General features: G+C 39.3%; 1 protein-coding gene across 1 annotated transcript; it reads right to left on the bottom strand.

Annotated features, from left to right (window-relative positions):
• Positions 1–296: 296 nt before the first annotated feature.
• LOC145816699 (uncharacterized) lies at positions 297–5,105 on the bottom strand. The gene is made up of 7 exons (XM_082912598.1): positions 5,093–5,105; positions 4,859–4,982; positions 4,543–4,769; positions 2,956–3,343; positions 2,515–2,645; positions 1,777–2,364; positions 297–310 (listed from the first exon to the last, which is right to left on the bottom strand). The coding sequence occupies exons 1-7, from the start codon at positions 5,103–5,105 to the stop codon at positions 297–299; spliced, it is 1,485 nt and encodes a 494-aa protein (XP_082768724.1).
• Between the last annotated feature and the right edge of the window lie 19,739 nt (positions 5,106–24,844).

Here is a 24,844-nt window from a genome sequence, read left to right as displayed (position 1 = left end):
GTCTAGGTAGATGACATGAACATGGCGGTTGTCACGCCTCAAGCTGCGTGACAACGCCACACACTCATTTAAGTGAGAATGTAAGGGTAAGAGTCCAACACATAACCAACAATATAAAATAGTCAAATTAAATCCTTAAATATCATAATGCTAAAATCCATAAAAATAGATAATTCTTATCATATGAAATTGTTCACCAAGTCCACTAATATAATCCACTAACCAAAATAATAATCCAAGTACTTAAATCATAGTCCTACTCTCGGCACTCCCCCAAGTAAAAACCCCGTGCAACTCTATTCCTCAGAATCTGAAAAAAATAAAAATAAAATAAGAGTAAGCTATAGACAGCCCAGTAAATAACCAACCATCACTGCTAGTTGGATCAAGTATACAAAAAAATAAATAGTCAATAACCAATAAATATAATTTTTGCTACAATTCAATAAATGAACAATTATTTGTAAGATGGTTTCATAGCTAAAAATAAACAATGTACAATACATTTTAATTGAAAAGCCAACAAGATAATTCAAAGTAAATTCGTCGTTCAAATCGATGGTTCAATATTCAGATTCTTCAATGATTTGATTCACAAAACCCAAGTCTTGGTGACTATGGTCACTTAGCCTGTGACAAGGCCCAGAACCACACATAGGCCAGTGGTAAAGCCCCAAAAGGAACTAGTTTATATGCCAATAAATAACCCCCACTGGCTAGGGTCCAAATCATAGTCAAACTAGAGTGATGTTCAAAAATTCAAACAATACACAACTTTAAAATAAAATATTCGATATTTTCAGAATAAACATTTGGTACAATTTTCAGAATAGTTTCACAAAATATTCAAATAACTTTAATAATAATATTCGATGTTGTTTTATACTTGACCCATATTTTATTTTAAGAGAACATGAAGGCTATACATAAATATTTATAATTTTAAACGATTCAGTAGGAATAAAAATGAACCAACAGTGATAGAAGGTTACTTAACCTCAAACAGCTAAAAATAATATTCCACCACACAAACTCCAGACACCCAGTTCCACCAATTCAATCACACAAACCTAATAAATAGAACCTCAAATAAATTAATATTTTGATGTCTTTCACATATCAACAAAAACCCATTATATATATATATATATATATATGCTTAAAATCCAAGAGACACCAAATCAATCCACCCAATTCAATAGCCAAACACACCTTACCCAATGTACAAAACCCAAAAGTCAAAGCACACCCTTACCCATGATACAAAACTCCATTGTTTCTATGACCCACCCAAAGTTACACTTACACATTGCACCCAATTCTCAAAACCAAAGTAGGCACCTATAGATCTTCCAAATCCCCTTAATGCATTGATTGTTAAATTCCTCAACATAAACTTAATAATTAACAGTAAAGACAGATTTTACCTTAACCAATGGGTGTCCCAGAATCACCAATGTGCTGCCTCCAATCCTTATTACAGCCTCACTTGAACCTCTCTTCTCTTTTTCTTTTCTTTTTTGTTTTACCTTCTCAAACCCTAGCCGCCTATGGAGCAATTCCTAGCCTCTGTTTTGTTTGTTTTCCAAGACTTAAAGCCACAATAGATGGGCTTATTAACCTAATTTTTCAAAGTTACAAAATTACCCATCTAAGTAAAAGGAAATATAATTCCATCTCATAACTAATTCTTTGATATTAATAAATGACCCATATAAATTAATTTAATTACTAATCTATCCAATAAAATAATCCTACACACAACTTGGGTTTTACATTCTTTCCCTTTAAAAGAAATTTCGTCCTCGAAATTTGACATATCTGTAGTCTCAAAAAGTTGTGGATACTTTTGTCTCATTTCATCCTCAAGTTCCCAAGTAGCTTCTCTCTTTGAGTGATTACTCCATTGAACCTTAATGTGGTGGATGACTCGACGCCTCAAAACTTGCTCCTTCTTATCAACAATTCTTACAGGGTGTTCCTCAGAGGTCAAATCCTCCTTAAACTGCAACAATGCATGATCAATCACATGTTTGGGATTTGGTATAAACTTCCTCAACATCGAAACATGGAAGACATTATGAACTCCAACTAGTGAAGGTGGGAGGGCAAGTCTGTAAGCTACCTCTCCAATTCGATATAAAACCTCAAATGGTCCAACAAATCTAGGACTCAATTTACCCCGAACACTAAACCTCATTACTCTTTTCATAGAAGACACCTTAAGGAACACATGGTCTCCAACCCCAAACACCAAATCGTGTCTCCTATTATCTGCATAACTTTTCTGTCTACTCTGTGCAGTGCGAAGTCGCTCTCTAGTAAGATTGATACTGTCCACTGTTTGTTGCACAATCTTAGGCCCTAACAACTTCTTTTCACCCACATCATCCCAACAAATAGGTGATCTATACTTTCATCCATATAAAGCCTCATATGGTGCCATCTGAATGCTCGCATGATAACTATTATTATAAGAGAATTCCACTAAGGCCAAATGCTCATTCCAAGAACCTCCAAGATCAATAATGCAGGCCCTCAACATGTCTTCAAGAGTCTGAATAGTTCTCTTTGACTGTCCTTCAGTTTGAGGATGAAAGGCTGTGCTAAAATTCAAACTAGTACCCAAAGCTATATGCAAACTCCTCCAAAACATAGATACAAATCTGTTATCTCTATCAGACACTATGGTCATCAGAATACCATGCAACTTCATAACTCCTTGATATACAATTTTGCAAACCTCTCTAAGGAGAACCCTACCTTAAAATCTTGAAAGTGAGTGGATTTGGTCAATCGATCAACAACAACCCAAATAGCATTGTTACCACTTTGGGTCCTAGGCAACCCTGTCACAAAATCCATAGTAATATGTTCCCACTTCCACTCGGGAACAGGAAAAGGTTGTAACTTACCTGCAGGTCTCTGATGTTCAACTTTCACTTGTTGACATACCAAACATTGAGCAACATACTGAGCAATTTCCCTAAATTGTGAGCTTCTCTCAGGATTTCTCTCTTGAGCTCTAAATCATTAGGCACACACAACCTCTCTCCAAATCTCAAGGTTCCATCTTTAGGCATACAAAATTCCATCTGTAGTCCTATTTCCATTTCAGCCTTAAGTTTTTGCAACTGAAGATCTCTTCCTTGAGCGTCTTTAATTCTATCAATCAATGTGGGTTGAACCCTAAGGTTTGCCAACTGCACTCCATGGTTGTGCCATCTAATCTCAATATTCAACCTTCGCAAGTCCTCTAAGATATTCTTTTGGTCAGTGATCAAGGTAGCCAAATTACTTGGGGTCTTTTTACTCAAGGCATCAGCCAATGCATTGGCTTTTCCTAGAGGATAATTGATAGTCAAATCATAATCCTTTAATAGCTCCAACCATCGCCTTTGCCTCATATTCAATTCCTTTTGAGTGAAAATATACTTCAGACTTTTATGATCAATGAATATCTCACATTTCACCCCATACAGGTAGTGCCTCCAGATTTTCAATGCAAACACCATTGCAACCAACTCCAAATCATGCGTAGGATAATTCTGCTCATATGTCTTCAATTGCCTAGACGCATATGCCACTACCTTATCATTCTGCATCAGGACACAACCCAAACCCATCTTTGATGCATTACTATAGATGGAAAAACCTTCATCTCCGGATGGAACTATAAGTACTGGAGCAGACACCAATCAACTCTTTAGATCCTGGAAACTCTTCTCACAATCATCAGACCATTTAAATTTAACCCTTTTTGTGTTAAACGAGTCAAAGGCATAGAAATTTGGGAAAATCTCTCAACAAACCTTCTATAATAACTTGCTAAACCCAAGAAGCTACAAATTTCAGTGACACTAGTAGGCCTATTCCACTCTACCACCGCCTCCACTTTCTTGGGGTCAACAGACACCCCATCTCTAGATATCACATGACCCAAAAATGATACACTCGCCAGCCAAAATTCACACTTCTTTAATTTAGCAAATAATTTCTTCTCCTTTAATATCTGCAATACTATTCTCAAATGTTCTTCGTGCTGCTCTTTACTCTTCGAGTACACACGAATGTCATAAATAAAAATTACCACAAACTGATCTAAGAAGGGTTTAAATACTCTGTTCATTAAATCCATAAAAGTTGCAGGCGCATTGGTCAACCCAAACGGCATCACTAAAAATTCATAATGCCCATATCTAGTTCAAAAGGTTGTCTTAGGTATATCTTCCGCCTTAACCTTCAACTGGTGATAGCCAGAACGAAGGTCAATCTTAGAAAAGACTTGCGCTCCTTGCAACTGATCAAATAGGTCATTTATCCTAGGCAAAGGATATTTATTTCGAATTGTCACCTTGTTTAACTCTCGATAATTAATGCAAAGGAAAAAACTACCATTATTCTTTTTCACAAATAAAATGGGCGCACCCCAAGGAGAAACACTAGGGCTAATAAAGCCCTTATCTAGTAACTCTTGTAATTGTTCCTTCAACTCTTTCAACTTTGCTGGGACCATTCGATACGGAGCCTTAGAGATAGGACCCGTGCCAGGTATCAATTCGATGACAAACTCAATCTCTCTATCTGGTGGCAACCCCGGTAAGTCATCAGGAAAAACATCGGGAAATTCCTTTACAACTAGAATATCCTCTAACTTTAATTCAGTCTCATGAATATCTCTCATAGAAGATAAATAACCCTCGCAACCATTCCTCAACAATCGTCTAGCTTGCAAAGCGGAGACTACCAAAGGAGGAGTGTTAACTCCACTATCCACAAAACAAAATTCTAGTTGATCAGGAAACTGAAATCTACCCTTTTGCCTCGGCAATTAACAGAAGCATAATTGGTTGCCAACCAATCCATTCCAAGAATTACGTCAAAGTCCCGCATATCTAAAACAGTCAAGTCTACAAGCAATCTCCTGCTATCTATACTAACCACACGAGATTTGCCAATGTCTTCTAATGTTCCATTGCAACCTATATGCATCAATAATAAAACCTCATCTTATTCTATTATCAAGTCCCTATAACATGTAATTAAAATTAACATTATACCAAATTATAAGCGTTCCCAATCCTACATCTACCCAATCTCACCATTATTCTATACCAGCCACTAAAATTACAACCTAGCTCTGATACCACAAAATTGTCACGCCCCAAGCTCCGTGACAACGCCACACACTCATTTAAGTGAGTATGTAAGGCTAAGAGTCCAACACATAACCAACAATGTAAAATAGTCAAATTAAATCCTTAAATATCATAATGCTAAAATCCATAAAAATAGATAATTCTTATCATATGAAATTGTTCACCAAGTCCACTAATATAATCCACTAACCAAAATAATAATCCAAGTACTTAAATCATAGTCCTACTCTCGGCACTCCCCTAAGTAAAAACCCCGCGCAACTCTATTCCTCAGAATCTGAAAAAAATAAAAAATAAAATAAGGGTAAGCTAGACAACCCAGCAAATAACCAACCATCACTGCTAGCTAGATCAAGTATACAAAAAAATAAATAGTCAATAACCAATAAATATAATTTTTGCTACAATTCAATAAATGAACAATTATTTGTAAGATGGTTTCATAGCTAAAAATAAACAATGTACAATACATTTTAATTGAAAAGCCAACAAGATAATTCAAAGTAAATTCGTCGTTCAAATTGATGGTTCAATATTCAGATGGTTCAATGATTTGATTCACAAAACCCAAGTCTTGGTGACTATGGTCACTTAGCCTGTGACAAGGCCTAGAACCACACATAGGCCGGTGGTAAAGCCCCAAAAGAAACTAGTTTCTGTGCCAATAAATAACCCCCATTGGCTAGGGTCCAAATCATAGTCAGACTAGAGTGATGTTCAAAAATTCGAACAATACACAACTTTAAAATAAAATATTCGATATTTTCAGAATAAACATTTGGTACAATTTTCAGAATAGTTTCACAAAATATTCAAATAACTTTAATAATAATATTTGATGTTGTTTTATACTTGACCCATATTTTATTTTAAGAGAACATGAAGGCTATACATAAATATTTATAATTTTAAACGATTTAGTAGGAATAAAAATGAACCAACAGTGATAGAAGGTTACTTACCTCAAACAACTAAAAATAATATTCCACTACACTAACTCCAGACACCCAGTTCCACCAATTCAATCACACAAACCTAATAAATAGAACCTCAAATAAATTAATATTTTGTTGTCTTTCACATATCAACAAAAACCCATTATATATATATATATATATGCTTAAAATCCAAGAGACACCAAATCAATCCACCCAATTCAATAGCCAAACACACCTTACCCAATGTACAAAACCCAAAAGTCAAAACACACCCTTACCCATGATACAAAACTCCATTGTTTCTATTACCCACCCAAAGTTACACTTACACATTGCACCTAATTCTCAAAACCTAAGTAGGCACCTATAAATCTTCCAAATCCCCTTAATGCATTGATTGTTAAATTCCTCAACATAAACTTAATAATTAACAGTAAAGATAAATTTTACCTTAACCAATGGGTGTCCCAAAATCACCAACGTGCTGCCTCCAATCCCTATTGTAGCCTCACTTGAACATCTCTTCTCTTTTTCTTTTCTTTTTTCTTTTACCTTCTCAAACCCTAGCCGCCTATGGAGCAATTCCCAGCCTCTGTTTTGTTTATTTTCCAAGACTTAAAGCCACAATAGGTGGGCTTATTAACCTAATTTCTCAAAGTTACAAAATTACCCATCTAAGTAAAAGGAAATATAATGTCATCTCATAACTAATTCTTTGATATTAATAAATGACCCATATAAATTAATTTAATTACTAATTTATCCAATAAAATAATCCTACACACAACTTAGGTTTTACAGCGGTAGAGGACATCATTCCTTCCGGATTTGATCTTAAGCTACCACCACTACACCTCACATCAGGCCATTCAATCCGACTACTTACCAACCTTACGTCTACCGCCTAATTCGCGGTAGTATGCTTACGTTTATTGAGTTTAGGTCAGGGTTGCTCCCGACGTGTTGCTTCAAGAGCGACAGATGTACCTATCGCACGGTGCCCAATTGGTAAGCCTTGATATCAAACCTACATGTTTCCTTTATATTTACTCATATCTACATTGTACTGATCAAATCTGTCAATACTCTTGCAATAGGATGACGACCGCCTGATGAAGGGATATGGGCCAGTTCTATTCCCTCATCGATGGTACCGAGTTCTCCTAGCTAGAGTTTAGGCCTTAGTAGAGCAGCCTAACTTCGACACATTCTGCTCGGTGATTACCCAGCTACAGGCCACTAGATTGGCCGTCACAACTCTTATGGAAATGTGGTGGGATACTACCAACTCCTTTCACTTCTCTTCCATGAAGGACATGATGGTGACCCCTTACGACTTCTCTACGATCATTGGTGTCTAGGAATGGGGTAATTCGATCCCATTCAACTCAAATATGGGATCCTAGAATGCCGCTTAGCTATATTTGCTTGGAGAGGTTCCTCCATAGGATAGCCCGAGGATCATCTGTTATAGCTAGCTATACCAAAGGTTCTATGACACACATCCTGACACTTCAAAGGCTACTGCCCTATATGCTTATGAATCCCGTCTGTATGTCCTCGGTACTACCCTGTTTGCGAATAGGGAGAATACCGTTGTGTAGACATCCCCGAATGTCCCAGGGAGGGCTCACTACAGTTCGGACTCAATGTGTCACGATTCTGAATCTAGTCCCGCAAAGTGCAATGCGTGACTGATAAATCACCGAAGAGTCCAAATCCGGCAAATCATTTTGGAAAACAGATTTTTAGAAAGAAATGTCAAACATGGACTGCTTTGCCAGATACAGAGTCGCCACCTAAATATTTTATTTTTGGGGAAATTTAAGAAACCCTGACTCGTTACTTAAGGCCGCGTGTCTGTCATCACCAAAGTTGCCTCGGCTCGGGAACTTAGGTATGATTGGGGAAGGTCAGCTATAAGCACCCCCGCTCGCCCGATCAAAGATCGGCCACTACTAAACATGATATCTTATTTTTGAAAACACATGTGCTCTTATTCTGGTTTATTAGCCTAGAATTACTATGTGATGCGCACAACATACAAGTATAGACTAGATTGCCTGAGTTGGAACAAAGCATCGCATATCCATTAGTTTTGAAAATGGATTGAAATTCGCTACTCGCAAATAGGCTAAAACACGGGTTTCGACGAATTATTCCAATTCAAGCAACCCAACCTTCACCCACAGGCATTCAAGCAGTTATATCATATGAGCACATAGCCTCATGGTAAGCATGCTGTCATGGCAATCACTCACACACATGTAAGGATGCTAAGGCATAAACATTTACCGAGTACTCCGAGCTAAACAAAGAAGCTGATTAAAAATCATGCATGAGTCCTAACTATGCTGAGATGCCTAATGCAACACACACACAAATGCAACTAAGAATAGGCTCGGCTAATCTAAGAATGACATGTGAGACGCAACAGGTAACGTGTATTCAACTTGGTATTGAAATACAATGCAGTTAGTATGGTGCGCCGAGCCTGGTGCATGCAAGACAGATTAATGAATGCAAACATGCAAACATAAGTATGCTAATTAAAACATGCCCTAAACTAACCATCATAAGCTAGTAAATAAAAGGGAGAAAGACGTGGGGTTGGAAGACATGCACACACTCACGCACACTTATTACACAATTGTGCCCTCTCTTGGAGGGTCCGAAAGAATAATACAAGTCGAATAATTAATCAACTATCCTAGCTAATTAAATATTACAAGTTCCTAATTAATTAACAAATTAATTACAAAACAATCTAAATATGAAATTAAAAGAGGCTGCCGCAGCTCCGTCTCGGAATGCTTGAATGATGCATGCTCGATCGCCTTGCTCAGAAACCCGTTGCCATGCTATTGTTGCCTCTGTTTGCACTGTTTTGCACCTCTAAGAACTGTGAAAATCCTTGGGATGCTCCTGAATCACCTCATAGTCATGCTAAAAAGTCACCGGCCAGAATAAAAGGTCACCGGCCACAGGGAAATGGTCATCGACCAGGAATGGGGATATCAGCCAATAATTAATGGCCGGTCGGCATTAAAGATGGTCGACCGACCATCTGCTCCTGCAAAACCCTGTTTTTCCTGCAGCAGAGGACAAACAGTGCATGGCAAGGCATTTACAAGACAATGTGTGCACGGCCATTCTCCCTATCATGCTATGAACTCAAGGAAGTATGGCTCTCGACCCTCGGGCCACTAATCACGCATTTCGATGTATGATGGCCAAAGGTGTCAAGTATGCAAATCAATATAAATGAATGCAACAAAACAAATGAATGATACACACTTTATCATGTTGAATCAAGAGTGTCGGCGACCAAAGATTGAGGTACGTTTCGTCACTTCAAGTACGAACGTCCCTCATTCTTCATGTTTGGTTTGACACCCCAAACCAAACATAATGCAATGTATGTATGCCGTATACAATGCAAAGCATGCAACCAATGCAATGCAATATGACATGAGCATGCCAAGTGTAATGCAATGCAACCTAACATGTAAACATCATGGCAATGCAACAAGTATGCAATACTACAATGCAATCTAGATATGGGAATACACAAAGTCATAGGCATGTAACAACGATATCAACCACAAGGATGCGACATCATGCAATGCGGTAGGCCTACAATAATGCATAAATGCATGATCCATGGACTTACACTAAGGATAGATAGGCCTCAGCCGTGTCCAAAACAGTGGCCAAAGTGCCAAATCAAGGTACCAAAAAAAAGAAGATATGCATGCACATTCATGAATTCGTAAGCAAGGCAATGATGCACAATCCTCAACCATGAGTAAAATGGGATAAACGTGAGAACATGACAATGCAATGAGCTCTGAAATCAAGTAAAGAATGATGCCAAATCACATACACAAGTGAAATATAGCATGCTAATGGACCCAGTGCTCAAAGCTAATCAAGGGGCTAACACCATAGCCATATCAACCAAGCCCCAAAGGGCCAAAGTAAACTAAGACAGTCCCAGGACAGACCAAGACAAGACTGGAACATGTATGGAATGACGCCAAAGCGCACCTAAAAGATGGGCACAAACAAGAGGTATGTAAGGCTATAAAGAGAGCATTACACTATATCTATCACAACCAAAAATGGCATGAATTATGCAACCAAAAACAGAGTTATAATGCGTCAAAATAAGCCCCAAAACCCCATGTGATGGCGTCCCAAGGACCTAATCATGGAGACATACGCAATGACCCAATTTTAAGGCACAAGACAACAACTCACTAAAGCATTGACGGAGTGATGAAAGCACGTATCCGAGCATGAAACATGGACTGAAATATGATTTCAAATGATGCCAAATCATGAGAATGGTCAAAGTATTACATGCTAGTGGTTAGGACGCTTAAAGCCAACAAGCCACATTGCATGGTGGCTATATAAAATAATGCAAGCATGATTGAATCAACACCAAACAGAGCTTAAACATGTCACAACATGGCTAAAAGCTTCATGAAGTCAAGCTAAAACATGCAAGCATGATGGTCTAAATGCATGGTACATGTTATGACAATAGAGGGGATTACAAAGCAAGTGCATGATGCATACAATAGGCCATCGAACCAACATGAAACAGAGGTCTAACATGATAAGCTAACACCAAATACCCTCTGAAATGGAGCCAAATAAAGCTATGCAAACATGCTACCTTTATGAGCCCTAAATGCAAGCAAATGAGTCATAAGAGGATAGGGGTGTCCCTCCCTTATACAAGACCTCAAAACCTCAGTGGTGAGAATTTCAATACATGAAGGGTTCCAACGCCCAAAGAGGAAGGCACAAAAGGGGTCAAACAAGGCTTAAGAGGGGGTAGACAACCCCCAACACCAAAATGACCTTAAGCAACTATAACAAGCATGAAAATACAAAACTTTTATCAATTATACACTAAGCTCGAAATAATATGCAAATAAGTCTAAAACCTTAAGCAAAAATGAGGAATAAAAGGGTAAGTTCTCACCCTTGAAGAACACTTTAAGAACACCAACTCTAGCACCTCCTTTTGATCAAAAACAACTAAAAAAAACTCTGAAATCAATCCTTCAACACCTCAGTAACCAAAGTATAGTGTAACACTAGGTGCCTTAGTGCAAAAATAAGAACAAAAACACACTTTTGGACACTATTTCACACACAAATATAAAGATAGGGAGATATAGAGATAGAGTGATATATATCTTATATCATAGGTTGTTCAACCTCTGGAAAGGGAGGGGAGACCTTCCTCTTATAGGCAAGGAAATTCCAAGCTTCCTAATGAAGCTAAGTGTAAGGATGAAATCCCTCCATACACGTATATGGAGGGCAGAGTTTGTGCTCATCAGCTAGCACAGCTGGAATGCACAATGTCTGAAAAAGGTAAAGAAGGGGTCTCGGCCAGCAAAAGGGACGGTCGACCAATACCTGTGGCCGGCCGACCACATACAGTGCCGATCGGCCAGTACACCTGGCCGGTGGCAAGAAAACATAGCTGGTGATTGCAAGACATGGCCGGTGGGTTGAGAGGATGGCCAACAAGTCATCCTCTTCCCTCAGAAACCAACAACACAAGTGTTTGGTCGACAACCTAGCACAAAACAGTCAAGTTGAGAGATCTTGAGGCAAGGCGCACAGTCGAGACCTCCAGGAACTCAAAACGAACATGAGCATGGATGATCACCGAGTGTTCAAACGGTGATGTCCAAGTCTTGAGGACAGTCAAAAATGGGGTGTCTACACGTTGGATTATACTTTTTGAGCACGATGGTAGACATCCCTCGAATAAGGGATTATGACTGGGGAGGCACCGGCTTAGCCACCTTGCTCAATTATGTGAGCTCATCCTCTCGCCAAAAGGTGAGGTCACTTAGAGGGTATTGGCGTACATAAGAGGTACACTCTATCCCTTTTAGTTCACTTTACTATATTTTTTGCCTTGTAGATTCATGACCTTATCTCTATCTACTATCTGATGCTAGTCCTCTTTTCCTAACTAGATATATGGTTGTACTTCTACTTCCCAGAGTTAGCTCCATTTCTTTGTATTTTGATGAGGCCCTCAGGCCACAAGATCGCCAGGCCCGCAACTTCACTCATTATCGTTACTTATTCGACACCGTGCCCTCTACTTGGGTAAGCATTCAATACTCATTTCAATTTTCCTTATCATTCTTTCATCCCTTCATTTAGACCCTTGACTGTGACTCATTCTCCTAAGCATGCAAGTTTAATGGCACACCTGAGTGGCCATGTGTAGACTGCCCGAACTCCATTTCGTGCGCTTGGGTGCAAATTGTAGTTCTAGCTACTACAGTTCGGACTCCTGTCACGGTTCTGAATCTAATCTCACAAAGTGCAATGTAAGACTGATAAATCACCAAAGAGTCCAAATCTGGCAAATCGTTTTGAAAAATCGATTTTAATCAAGAAGTGCCAAACATGGATTGTTTTGCCAGATTTCAGAGTCGCCATCTATATATTTTGTTTTGGGAAATTTAGGAAACCCTGACTCGTGCCTAAGGCCACGTGTCCATCATCACCAAAGTTGCCTCGGCTCGGAAACTTGGGTACGAGAGGGGAAGGTCCTGAAATGAGCACCCTCGCTCGCCCGATCAAAGGATCGGCCTCTACTAATCATGATATGTTATTTTCATAAACACATGTGTTCCTATTCCGGTTTATTAGCTAGCTTACTATGTGATGCGCACAGCATACAAGTATAGACTCGATCACACGGACTGGAACAAAACAACTCATGTTTGTTTTTTAAAGTGGTTTGAAAGTGCTACTCGCAAGTAGGCTAAGACGCGGATTTGCCACCCTCAAGTGGGCTTAGAAAACAACATGATTTTGCCACTCTCAAGTGTGCTTAAAACTCACATTTCGATGAATTGTTCCAATTCAGGCAATCAAGCCTCCGCCACAGGCATTCAAGCAGTTATAGCAGTTAAGCACATAGCCTCATGGCAAGCATGCTAAACATGGCAACACTTACACGCATGCAAGGATGTTAAAGCATAAACACTTACCTAGTACTCCGAGTCAAAACAAAAGCTAGTTAGTAATCAATGCATGATCCTAGCTATGTTAACAATGCCTAATGCAACACATGCAAAAATGCAACTAAGATAGGCTCGGCTATTCTAAGATGTCATGTGAATGCAATTAGATAACATGTATTCAAATTGGTATTGAAATACAATGTAGTTAGTATGATGCGCCAAGCCGGTGCATGCAAAATAGATAAATGATGCACGCATGCGAAGCATAAGAATGTTAATTGAAACATGCCCTAGAACTAACCATTGAAAGCGGGTAAGTAAAAGGGGGAAAGAAATGGGGGTTGGAAGACATGCATCACACACACGCACACTTATTACAATAGTTGTGCCCTCTCGATTGGGGGTTCGAATTAGAAGCTAACTAGCTAATCTAAGCTAATTAAACTAATTATTACAAAACGAAACTAATTAACTAACAAGTTAACTAATTACAAACACAGATGAATAGCTAAATGCATTAACTACTTAAGTACAGAACCAAATAGCTAACTAGCTAAGCGAACCAATAAAACAGGAGCCTCGAGGCGAGAAGTGCATGCGTGCTCGGTCGCCTCGTTCGGAAATCCATCGCTATGCCCCAACTTGTCTCTGTTTGCATTTGATTTCAGATCACTGTACGAACCTCCAGATAGCTGTACTCCATCATGGGAACCTTCAGGAAGGCTGCCGACCACTTATTGGTGTTGTAGACCACCTGTAGACCACTTACATTTGCTGTAGACTAGAAAAATTGGTCAGCCAGCCACTTTTACTGGTTGACTGACCAGAAAATGCTGCCTAACTCCAGTTTGCTGCAACAGAGAACAAGAAGGGGAACGACAGTGTATTTGCAAGATGTGTGTGCACAACCACCCTCCCTATCATTTCTTAAGCTCAAGGGAGTGCGGTTCTCGACTCTCGGGCCACCAACCGAGCATCGCAATGCATGGTGGCGGAGAAGCCAAGATTGCATAATTCAATGTAAATGAATACACAAATAACACATAAGGGCCTTAACCTCTGTCATGCATGATCAAGAGGGTCGGCGACCGAGAAATGATGCACGTTTCATCACTTCAAGTATGAAATGTCCCTCGTTTCTCGTGTTTGGATTGACGCCCAATCCAAACACATGCAATGCAACTCAAGCATGCCAATCACAATGCAATGCAAACATAATGCAATGCAACAAGCATGCAAACACAATGCAATGCAACAACATTCAAACAACATGCTCAATGGACTTAAACCGAATATGAACAGACCTCAATCATGCCCAAAACAGTGGCTAAAATACTCCAAAATGCTAGCATGAAAGGCAAGATGGTGATGCTCATGCAATGGCTTATCAACTAAGCATAAGAGCACAACCCTCAAACATGATTAAGAAGTGACAAACATGGAAGTGTGACAACACTATATGCACTAAAATATCATGTGAAATGATGTCATGGCAAGCAAACATCTCAAGTATGCCATACTATGGTGCTCAAAACTCAAGGTTAGCAAGGCCAATTGCACTACAACTATGCAATACATGAACCATATGGCCAAGACAACTCAAAATAGTCCTAGAGCATGTCAAATCAAGGCTAAAACATGCACGGAGTATAGCCAAAACAAGATAGCATGAAGCGCATGAAGCATGGAGTATGTAAGGCCAATAAGGAGGATTACACTACACCTACCAAAAGCAAGCATGAGATGACTTCACCAACAAAAATTAGAGTTGTATCATGGTAAAACAAAACCAAAAACACACTGATATGGCAGTCCAAAAGCTTAGGCAAGATGGCATACACAATGGCTCATTTTTAAGCATAAAGAACCAACCCCCCAAAGCATTGAATGAGTGAAAGATGTGAGGGCATGACCACACTACATGCACTGAAATCACATACCAAATGATGCCAAATCATGTAAATAGCCCCAGCAATGCATGCTAGTGACTTGGAAACTCAAAGCTAGTGAGCTAGAATGCACTACGGCTATACAAAACAAGGCATGCATGACCAAAACAACATAAAACAGAGCTTAAGCATGATAAAACATGAACAAAAGCTTGCTGGAGTTGAGCCAAAAACATGCTAGAATGATGGTCAAAAGCATGATGCATGTTAGGCTAATGAATGGAATTGCACTACAAGTGCAAGGAGCATGCAAGAGGCTATCAAACCAACCCTTGACAGAGTTAAGGCATGCTAAAATAACACCAAAAACTTGTTGAGCTAGGACCACAACATGCTAGAAAGATGAGCTATCAACACAAGCATGTAAGGCTAGTATGCAAAATTTAGTGTATAAAGCCTGCAATGGGTGACTCAACCAAGATAAAACAGAGGTATGCCATGTCAAAATGACACCAAAAACAAGTTGAGAATAAGCCAACACATGCTAGAAAACCAAGCTCAAACATGAGGCCAATAAGGCAAGCATCCAATATACAAGGAGAGGGGATGACCCCTCCTATTTGGGACCTCAAAGCACACTTTTCACTACTGAAATACCTCTGATTTTTAGTGGTGAGAAGGCCCAAAAGAGGTGGTCCCAGTAGCTTAAAAGGATGTCACAAAACAAGGCCAAACAAGGCACAAGAGGGGGTACACCACCCCCAACACCAACAAAGCCTTAAACAAACATGTTAAACACCTAAAACTAGAACTTTTTGCAGTTTAAAGTTAGGCCTAAATCATCATGCAAATAGGGCCAAAAGCTTAATCAAAAACAAAGGTTTAAAGGGTTAGAAACTCACCCTTTTAGAACAACTTCAAGGAAGCAACTCCAGCAACCTTCTTGGATCAAAAGCAGTCCAAAAACTCCAAAACCAGCTTTAAGGTGCCTCAGCAACAAGAGTATGGTGTTTCATTAGGTGTTTGTGTGCAAAAGTGTGAAGAAAAGGCACTTTTAAGCACAAAAATGAAGAGAAGGAGCAATATTGAGATAGATGATATATGTATAGCTTCTAGGCAAAATTCTCAACCTGAGACAAGGGGGAGGGGGCTCCCTTTTATAGAAAAATATGCATCAAGCTTGTTGAGCAAGCGTGAGGCTCCAAGCAATCCCTCCATATACGTGTATGGAGGATGCTTTCTGTGCCCAACAGCTGGCACGGCTGGCATCCACAACACTTGCAGAAAATGAAGGAAAGCTGCCGACCAGTTGAAGTGGTCGACCAGCTACTTGCACGGGTCAGCCAGCTACTTTTTCTGGCTGGCAAGAGGCAAAAGTGGTCAGCAAAGGGGAGGAGTGGTCTGCACAAAGAAAGCAAGGTGGTGGCATGGCTGCCGACAACTTTTGGTGGTCCACAGACCACCAAGACCAGCTGGCCGACCAGAAAATTGGCTGGCAGGCACAAAAAGTGGTCTTCAGGGAGAGAAACTGGTCTACAACCCTTATTCCACCCTCCAAGCAAGGAAAACAAGGTTTGTGCCAAAAACAAACCAAAAATGATGAAATACAAAAGTCCGCGGGACAAAGCGCGCAGTCGGAAGCCTCGAAAACTAGTCTATGTGTACCAAAAGTGGTCTATGAGAGGAAAAGGTGGTCTACGGCCACAAAAAGTGGTCTACAGACCTCTGTTACGCTCTAGGCAAAGGCAACAAGGCATGGTCCAAAAACCAGGCCAAGAGGAGAACGTTAAGAGGTCCCGAGACAAGGCGCATAACCGAAGGCTCCGGAAACCGAAAACTAGTCTACAAAAGGAGAAAGTGGTCTACAGACCTCTCTCTCCCTCCATGCAAGGTCAACAAGGCATGGTCCACAAACCAAGCCAAAACACAAAGAGTTCAGAGGCTCGGAGGCAAGGCACTCAGCCGAAAGCTCTGGAAACTCGAAACGAGCACAAACATGCGTGATCATCGAGCGCTCAATCGATGACGTCTGAGTCTTATGGTCAGTCAAAAATGGGGTGTCTGTCATGACCCAAACCCGCCCCTAAAAGTTTGGTCCACGATTGGCCTGTACATAGGCCTCAAAATAGAATTTTAAAATAATATTTAACCATATATGGGGCCTTAGGTGGAAACAATGTCAATAAAAGACAACATCCATTGAGCTTGTGCATACATGATGGTTTAATTGGATTTAAGCATTTAAATACATTCCAAATATACCTATACAATCACAGACTTTATATAGATCTCACACAGTCTTACATAAAACTTTATAATTTATAAGACTCCCAACAATAAATTAAGGCCTCCACGTGGAGACATACCCTAGGTGACTTGGCAGACAAGCGAACCTCGGTACAACTCTAGTGCCAATCCCCGATGGCTCACTTACAGAAATATACATAAAACGGAATGAGCAAGGCTCAGTGAATAATAGCAACTTAAGAAGGTTAATTGAATAAGCAAAACATTAGATAAAATAAATAGACAGATACCAACCATATACAGATCTTATCCACAAATATATTTCAATACGGTCTCAGGTTCACATATAATACAGAACAGCCTTGGGCCCATATATGATACAGATCGGCTTTAAGCCCAGATGTGTTACAGAACGGCTTTAAGCCCACAGATCTTACAGAACGGCCTCTGGCCCACAGATAATACAGAACGGCCATAGGCCTAACAGATACAGAACAACCATAGGCCTGACAGATATAGAACGGCCATAGGCCTAACAGATACAGAACAGCCGTAGGCCCAGATATCACAGATTGGCCATAGTCCCAGTTCACATATGTATGGACTCAAGAGGTGTCTCGCACGGATTCTAGAGGTGACTCGCACTGCAGCACTTAGTTCCGTACAGTACTTTGTTCCATACCAGAAATCATTAGGTCTTAAAGACCGAACACTTCATATCATGTCATAGCATAAACGGAATGAATAAACAGAACATAATAACTCCAGATTCATCAGAATACCATTACACAATAATGCACATACATTTTCCCATGGTTCATTATAGACATAGTTGTCTTGCGAATAACAGAACGTTAATAATAACTATTACCAGAAGGCACATGTATCACTACAGTACTATTGATAGAGACGGAACCATTCACATCATAATGGCCTCGGGCCCACTTCTATTAATAGGGATAGAATGACCTTTGGTCTATATCAATGCCATTATTCAAACACATCTATTAATTTAATCAAAGCACAATATCGATGGAATAGGCCATTCACAACCGACAATACATAAATCATAATCATAGAAGTAAGTAAAATGTAATGTTACACTACTATTACTCACAGTGATCAGCTCCAGGTAGTAATGGGACGATGTCCTTGCCTCGACCTACAAGTACAGCGCACAACACATAATATGAGATTATAATCGATCCTTTACTTATTCTCTTTGATCATTCAATCAATTAGCCATGGTGGTACCAAGCTCATTATTCCTTAACAATTTATAATCCATGACTCAGAAAATAGGAGAAAGCGATAGGAAATGATTTAGGTGAAGAAATGGTACAAAATTGGTTGACAGAAAGTGAACAATCGTCACTAATTTGGGCATAACTATTTCTGTACTTAGAAATTGGGAGTGGGACTACCACCATTAGAAACTAGACTTCCGGGGCTTGATTTTAGGCTCAAGAATTACTCAAAACGGAGTCCGGATGCAAACGATATGCTTGTTCAAAGTTACAAGGTAAAAGCTGAAACAGGGTGTGCCGCATGTGCGCCCAATTGGACCGCTCGTGCGGCCCAATTCCGCTTGAGTGGAGAAACCCGGCCGCTCGAGCACCCAAAAGTAGAATGAAACCCTTCTTTTTTCTTCATGCTTTGCTCGTGCAGTGCCCTTGACCGCTAGTGCGGTCAGGGCAGAACCAAACAATCCGAAAATGGTTTTTTTGCTCTAACACTTGATCTTTCCATTTCTAAGCTTGGTTCTTAACATAAATCACTCAAAAACATGTAAAATTTCCCTATAACATGATAAACTTACATCAACCAAGTGTAATTTCATTTCAAATAATTCAATCCTTGTCTCAAAGTTTAAGATTAATGCTTAATCTTTCATGATCTTCATGGTTCTTAAAAACACAACCCACAACCCACAAATTCACATGATTCTTGCTCAATCTAAATTTTATTTCATGATATCCATGAGCTTGAGCTCCACTCATAAACAAAATTAGAGAGCTCAATTTCTAATTCCTCAAATTAGCTCAAGTAAATACATAGATAAAACCTTATCCCCAAATGGGTTTAAATATTCCAAGATCTTTATGATTTCACCAAATTGATACCTTAAACACAAGGTTTCAAGATAGATTATCATACCTAACTCAATCTTTGTCTATCTCTTAGCTCTCTTCAATTTTCCCCAAGTTCCATGGGTGATCTTCTTTCTTTTCCTTCAATTCTCTTCAATCATCTTCAAAGCCTCCATGGATGTTGGGAAAGTTGTCTCTCTTCCCTCTCTCCCTTTCACAGTTTCCTCTCTCTCTCTCTCTCTTTTTAGATATTTTGTTTTTTGACTCCAAAAAGATGAGTTCACCATTTATATAACTCATAAACACCTATATACTTAATTATATAAGCTTTATCACAAATAAGGAGGGCCAAACACGCCCTTACGAATCGTACAAAATTAAATTTCAATTAAATTTTTCAGATGACTGTAAAAATTATGCTGACCATAAATATAACCCCTGTTCTAGTTTATGAAGTCTCTAGGGCCCTCAATTTGCAGCACAAAGTTAACCACCCAAACATGCATTAACGAATCAGACGAATTAAATTTCCAATTAATTTTCCCATGTAGTCCTAAAAATTTCCATTAACATATGCAAGTACTCAATTTTGATTTCTGAACCCACAAAGGTCGTCAATTTCAATTCTAGAGCCGTAACTCATCAGATAATGCTTCAATTCAAACAGATATCATTAAATTAAAATGCCTTAATCCACAAGGACATAAAAGTAATTTCGGATACGGATTTTGGGGTCATTACAGTGTCTACACCATGCCTCAAGCCAAAAGAGAGAGGTATGCCTGGGTAGCCTCCTGAGCAAGGATATTGTTTTTGAGGGACCCTTTAACTGGGCTTGGTACTTGGGAGAGTATTTTCTGTGCCAGACCTTTAGACCACATAATTCTGGACATTCCATCTCCTCTGCCTACACGTATAAGGACTGCTAACTTGATTACTGACATAGTTAAGCTCGAGGTCATGTTGGATGGATAGGATGCAAATCTAATCCATTTACTTGGGGATTATGTCATCTGCTTCCAATCCCATATCATGCCTCCCATTACTTTAGATATTGCCTGAGTATTAGGAGATGGTGTAGCTCTTGTCCTTCCTCCTACTGATGCTCCTATGCTTAGAGGTGTTGCTCTTGCAGTTGTTGTTCCAGCGATCGGCCATGCCACAAGATTTCCAACACTCCAATTTTCGATTACATATATGAGGCCGAGTGGTGCCCTTAGGGAGGTTCCTCAAGAGCTTCTTGAGGATTGAGTGCTCACCCTCGCTCTAGATAAAAGACAGGTATAACATACCTTCCTCCCATAGTGTAGACACCCCATTTTTTACCGTCTTCAAGGCTTGGATGTCATCGTTTGTGCACATGATGATTGTGATTGCATGTGTTTGTTTCGAGTGCTCGAAGTCCTCGGCTGAGTGCCCTACTTTTGAGCCTTGAAACCGTGTCCGTTTTGTGCCTTGTTTTGGACCAAAAGCTTATTTTTTCACAACCAAAACTCCAGTTCTTCAAACCTGAACACCTTGGGACCAATAGGCCACCTCTGGTGCCTTGTCAGCCCCCTTGCGTGCCTTGTCGACCATCATTGTGCCTTGTCGGACAATGGTGTGGTCTGCCAGCCATCCTTGGTGGCCTACCGGCCGCTAATGCCTTTTTTTAGATATTTTCTTGACAGCTGTTCCAGCTATTGGCATAATGGGCTTGATCACCAAACATATGTATGGACTGATATAACTCAGCTGTTAGTTTTTTTTTCTATAAATATGGGACCTTCTCCCCCATTGTAAGGATTAGAAAATTTTAGGGAAAAATTCTTTCTCTCTCTTGAAATTTTGTGCTTAGTTGCTTAGTGTCTCTACACTTTTGTCTATCAATCCTTGACCAAAGTTGCTTCTCTTTGGGATTAGGTTACTTGAGACCCTCTTTGAGCTTTAGAATGTGGTTGTGGCTTGCTTTGTTGCCTAATTTGTGCCTTGGCTTCAAAAGGTATAACACTTGCTTTGTTAGCTTGTTTTACATATTTGCTTTGCCATCTTCTTCTATTGTTTTTGGCCTGTTTTGCAGTTGATTTTGAACTATAAAAAACTCCACTTTTGTGGCCTAAAGGTGGTCGTTTGAGGCCATTTTCAGTTAGGGGGTGGTTCACCCTTCTTACTTCTTTGTTTGTAAAGTTTTTGTACCTTTGTTCACCACTTTCAAACCAATTTTTTTGGCCTTTTTAACCACTAAATTTTAGAGGTTTTTCAGTGGCAAAAAACTCATTTTGAAGTCCAAATTTCAAGGGGTTAGCCTCCCCTCCTTGTGTCTTGTTTGCATGCTTAGCTAGCTTTATATGTTAGCATGTTTTTCTAGCTTAACTTAGCTCAAGTCCAGCATGTTTTAGCCTCTGAAATAGCTTGATCTAGCTCTGTTTTGGGCTAGTTAGTTCATTTGAGTCTTGTTTCGCATGGTTGTAGTGTAATAGTCTTCACAAGTTGGTGTTTTAGGATCTTAAACACCTCTTGTTTGAGTTGATACCGTTTTTTGGTGATGTTTTCCACTCTATTTCAGCACTATAAACTCTACAACCTCCCTCTTTGCTTCACTCTTTCATTTGCTTTTGAGGGTTGTTTCAATCTTGAGATTCTTTAAGCTTGAGATTGAGGTCATGCTTAATGGTTTAATCCACTTTGAGGGTTCATTATCAACGACATGATCTCTCTCTTACCTTACAATATCCCTCGGTTGACACTTCTTTCATCTTAGAGGACACTGACCAATGGCAAATTGATTAAAGAACGATTTGGTAACTAAAATGTAATGTCCCCAAAGTGCGTATAGAAAGTTAGCCTTATTTAATTAGGGGTTAATGTGTTTTCTATTGGAATTGAAGAATGATCTGTTGAGTTATGCCTTTGAAACTGGGATTTGTGACCTTTACCATAGAATCTGGAACTTTTTCCCTCTGTTCGAGCGGAGCAGTGGGCGCTCGAGCGTACTTTTGGGGTTTCCAGCAAATTATGCAGACGGCCTGAGATTCTGGGAGTTGTGATTTTCCGCTCGAGCGGACGTCTTTGTTGGTCTTCGTGCTCGAGCGCAAGGTTGGGCGCTCGAGCGGGTCTCCTGGTTAAGTTTAAATTTCTGAGGCACGTAGGTTCATTTTTGGACATTTTATTAGTGTATTTAGAACCTCCTTATCTTATTTTGGAGTATTGATTGAGATGATAATATGATGGTAAAGTAAGATTGGATCAAAAACTTTAATTTGAATAATTCGTTTACGACCAACCGTCACTCTTTTGCCCTTTTCTTGTTCCACACTTGGAATTTGGATGTGAGGTTAGAACCTTTGGAAAGCTTATTTTTGGGGCTTCAATTTGGGTACAAGAACGACCTAAAACGGAGTCCGGATGGGGGAGTTATACCTGTTTGAAGTTTTGAAATCTGTGCTGGGAGCAGGTCCGCTCGAGCGGGAATTGGGACGCTCGAGCGGGAATAGCAGGTTTTTCGGGACAGCAGCTTTAAAAACGGGATTTTGGATCATTTCTCATATTTTTCTTCTTCCCTCTTCCTTCCTCTTTGCCTAAGTCCGAAACCCTAGCCCCAAATCCTTGAATTCCTTTACTTTGCTCACGATCCACCATGGTTTTTGGCACCAAGGATAGAGAACAAGGGAGGATCGATGTTTTTACCCGCTTAGAACTTGGATTTGTGAAGGCTTCATCTCAAGTTCACTTCTTTGCTTGATTATTGAGGTAAGGGTTTGAATACTCTTCAATACTTATATCCATAGATAGATTTGTGGCACTTTATTATCTAAATACAATTTCCATATTTAGAGCATGTAGTGTATAGTATGAGATTTGGGGTTTTATGGTTTGAAGATGTTGGGAGTTAATTAATGGGTTAAAATGGTGAATTATGAGTCCTAGGTGTATAATCAATGGAAAGTTGGAATAAAAGTGTTGGGTTAATAAGTTTGATTATTTCTTGAAATCTCTATATTTTCTTGAAACCCTAGGTTGATTAAAGATGATAACTAAAGATTTAACCCAAATTGAAGTAGAATAATGAAATTGAGGTATTGAATCATGTATATACGAATTTAATTGGAATTTGGTGATACTTGGAAATTATGTTTAAAATTGTGAATGAACTTTGTTATGAGCACGGTGAATCATGTCTTAATGAGAAAGGAGATTGGGGGGAAGGGTTTGTTAATGATGTAAATTTGGCTACGGAATATTGAATTGAGTCCTAGCAATTTAATTTGAATTATGTGGAATTATATTTGGTAGTATTGAGTTGAATAATGTTAAATAGTGTGGATTATCTTGAATAGTGATAATTATGTGGGGTTATGTCGATTATGTCGAATTGTGTTACGTGTTATTGAATTGAATTGTGTAGGATTATCTGTAGGGACGGACCTAGCATCTAAACACTGTGAGTAGTAGTACGCTTTACCACCGCTAATGCTTGCCATTAGTATTCTGTTAATTTCGTTACTTATGTATGTAAATGATTCAAGGAAGATAAATGTTATATGTATGTAAATGATTCAAGGAAGATAAATGTCATATGTATGTAAATGATTCAAGGAAGATAAATGGCATATGTATATAAATGGTTCAAGGAAGATAAATGTTATATGTTTATGTAAATGATTCAAGGAAGGTATATAAGTAAGAGAAAGAATGAAACAACCCTCCTATGATTCTGGAATTCTGTAAGACTCTGAAATAAGTTTGCTATGATAATGTTTGGGCTAAATGCCAATAAGTTTAATGCCAATACATGTAAGAGCTAAAGGCCAACAAGTCTAAAGAATCAAGAAATGCTCTAGTTATGATATGTTACGTTTGAATTAATGAATTCATGATATCCTTAGTACATGGCCCTTACCCGGGGGTAATAATACCGTGGTTTAAATAATTAAGTTACAAGTGTATGTATGTTACAAGTTCAAGTATATTACAAGTATAAGCATGTTACAGGTTCACGTATGTTATAAATTTAAGTATGTGTTTCAGATATGTTTCAAGTATGTTACGAGTTCACGTGTGATTCAGGTATGTTTCAAGTATATGTTTACAAGGGCTTTATGCCATTTTCAAGGGCTTTAATGCCAATATGTTTACAAGGGCTTTATGTCATTTTCAAGGGCTTTAATGCCAATATGTTTACAAGGGCTTTATGCCACTTTCAAGGGCTTATGCCACTCTCAAGGGCTTCAATGCCAACAAGTTCCAAAGGCCTTAGTGCCATATGTTACAAGGGCTTTATGCCACAAGTTACAAGGGCCTCGTGCCATATGTTACAAGGGCTTTATGCCACAAGTTACAAGGGCCTCGTGCCACAAGTTACAAGGGCCTTGTGCCACACGTTTCAAGGGCCTCGTGCCACCATGTTTCAAAGGTTTTATAGCCATTATGTTTATGTTGCAAGATTGGGCCTAAGGCCATATGAAATGAAAACAGGAACAGATTCACTACATGAACTTCGCATTTATTTATGCATTGTTATGT

The sequence above is a fragment of the Camellia sinensis genome, unplaced genomic scaffold, assembly GCF_055761805.1.
Source record: "Camellia sinensis isolate YWXY unplaced genomic scaffold, ASM5576180v1 Unanchor4, whole genome shotgun sequence".
Taxonomy (NCBI): Eukaryota; Viridiplantae; Streptophyta; class Magnoliopsida; order Ericales; family Theaceae; genus Camellia; species Camellia sinensis.
This window is presented reverse-complemented; position numbering and strand designations above follow the sequence as displayed.